We start from the raw sequence: 2,162 nt of genomic DNA on the forward strand, positions 1-2,162 counted from the left end.
CCTCTGCTCGGGCGAGTGAGTGGAGTGCGTGGCGCGGCACGGACTGCGATTACTCCCCTACTCCTTCCTCACTTACGGTTTGCTTTTTTCTTTGTTTTTAGGAACGAGTTGCCCAAAGCAAACGCACCTGGTCCTAGAAGGTTGGAAACTCGGGTTAGAAGTTTTGCTCAGAGTCAACTAATAACCGCCGGAGCGAAAGTCGCCTTGTAAACAAGTTCAATGATAAGACTTTTTAGATCTCGCTGCAGAAAAAAAGGCAGAGACCGTGCTGGCAGCACCCTGCCCCGTCCTTCGGACGGCCAGCGCTGCCCCGTCCCCGCCGGACGCGATTCACAAGCGTCCCGTCTGCAATCGACCCGTGTTCTTTCTCGAACCCACCTTTAATATCGCGACTGGGAAGAAACTATGCAGACTGCGCCTGCGACTCTGCGGCGTGCTTTTATTCCGCTCACTCCTTAAAAATGCTCCCCCCAAATCGCTTTTTTATCTTCCTTTCTCTTTTTAAAACCTTTATCTTGCAGATTTACAGAGCTGCTCCGAGAAGTAAAACACGTATTGTCTGAACCGTTCGGTTGGCGATTAAAAGTGCATTTCAGGTTCCATTAAGTGCATATAATTTATGAGACCACGTTTTCTGCACCCGAGAATGGAAAATACACTAACACGGTTCACTACAGGGTAAAGCTAAGCGTGAGGAAGTCGCTCAAAACAAAGTCGGTATCCAATATAGAAAGATTTGCAATGTTAAGAAGAGGGGAAAATCCCCACCAAACTCAGAGTCAACTTTCCTCTTGCTCTTTAAGACGTACGCACAATGATTAAGACTATGCTAGCATCTACGCTGTTTAATTAACACACAACAGAGTTTCATGGAAACTTTCAAAACAAACTCTGCGTCTGAAATTAAATTAAACGAATCCGCGTTTTGCTTCGGCGTGTGCTTAGGGATCGCTGGTCTGGGGTATCGTTTGTCTGTTCAACAGCCTTCCTTAAATAGACATTTGGGGGGGAAAGGACAACAAAAATAAAGAATTTTAAGAAACCTTAGGGTAAGAGAGGGTGTTTGAAGCAATGGAAAAAAGTGCACACGCTGAAGCTGTGTCCCAGTGTTTTAACAGGGACAGATCCATGTGCTCTGAATGTTAGTTATAAATCTGATGAATTAATATAGTTCACCTAGTTATTTTCACCCCGCGAATTTCCTCGGTTGCATAGTATTGACACATACAGGAACAAAACACAGGCAAAACCAATTTCTAAAATCGCAGACCTCTAGTCAATACAGATGTTTAATCATAGGCGCCCCCCAAAAAAACCCCCCAACAAACCAAAACAAAAACAAAATCTCTATAATTGGCAACAGCAGTATTAAACGTTTTCTAACCACCAAGTGCTAAATGGATTCTGACACTCAGGCAGACGACTTTTTCGTCTAGAAAACCAGGTTTTCTTATTAAATGACCATGTCGTGCTCTTCCGTAGGGGCGAAAAGTAAAATCAGCGAGGTGTTAACGAGGTCTGAAAGGAAAACGATACTCCGAGATAAGGGGGAGGAAAACTTTGCCCTAGTCCATCCGACGAAAACTGCAACTTTTCCCCTGCCCAGCTCGGAGGAGTAATTGATTTCTGGGTATTCAGCGAAGCCCGGGCTTTCCAGGCAGGAAGAGAGTGATATAAGCAAGGCGAGAAAGGAGCAGCTTTATAGCAAGTTGCTCTGAACCATTTCTGAATCCGTTTTCCTAAGCAGCCCTCCGAGAGAAACCTACACCCACAGCAGCCTTCCCGGTGAAGCGTGCCTTCCAGGGAACGACCTGGGTCTCAGACAAGAAAAGCTATTACCGAGGGGTTACCGCCCACCTCCCGAAAGCACTGGGATCAACGCAAAAAACAGCTCAAGGTAGGGAAGGGCAAGGCGGAGGATGCTCCTCACGGAGAGAGCGGTGCAGACACCCACTGCGGTCCCCCGACTCGGACCGACCGTAGGCTGGCCCGGTGAGGGGAGAGGCGGAGGACGGGGGGTCGGGGGCTCAGAGGAGGGGCAGGATACGTACGGTTGTTGGGGTCGCTGGTGTGCTGGTTCAAGGGGATGATGTCCATGCGCTGCTGCCCGTACAGGTAGTAGTCCAGCTCCTCGGCCGTGCACCGGAACCGAGCGGCAGCGC

At 48.5% G+C, this 2,162-nt stretch overlaps 1 protein-coding gene across 1 annotated transcript in view; it reads right to left on the reverse strand.

The window, feature by feature from the left end:
• Positions 1 to 2,162, reverse strand: part of PRDM6 (PR domain containing 6) — a 74,927-nt gene that overhangs the window by 70,390 nt on the left and 2,375 nt on the right. The window contains exon 2 of the mRNA XM_009321116.1: positions 2,052 to 2,158. Within this exon, the coding sequence (XP_009319391.1) occupies positions 2,052 to 2,158 (107 nt within the window). The remainder of the gene's footprint in view (positions 1 to 2,051; positions 2,159 to 2,162) is intronic.

The sequence above is a fragment of the Pygoscelis adeliae genome, unplaced genomic scaffold (genome assembly GCF_000699105.1).
Source record: "Pygoscelis adeliae isolate BGI_AS28 unplaced genomic scaffold, ASM69910v1 Scaffold83, whole genome shotgun sequence".
NCBI classification, from domain to species: Eukaryota; Metazoa; Chordata; class Aves; order Sphenisciformes; family Spheniscidae; genus Pygoscelis; species Pygoscelis adeliae.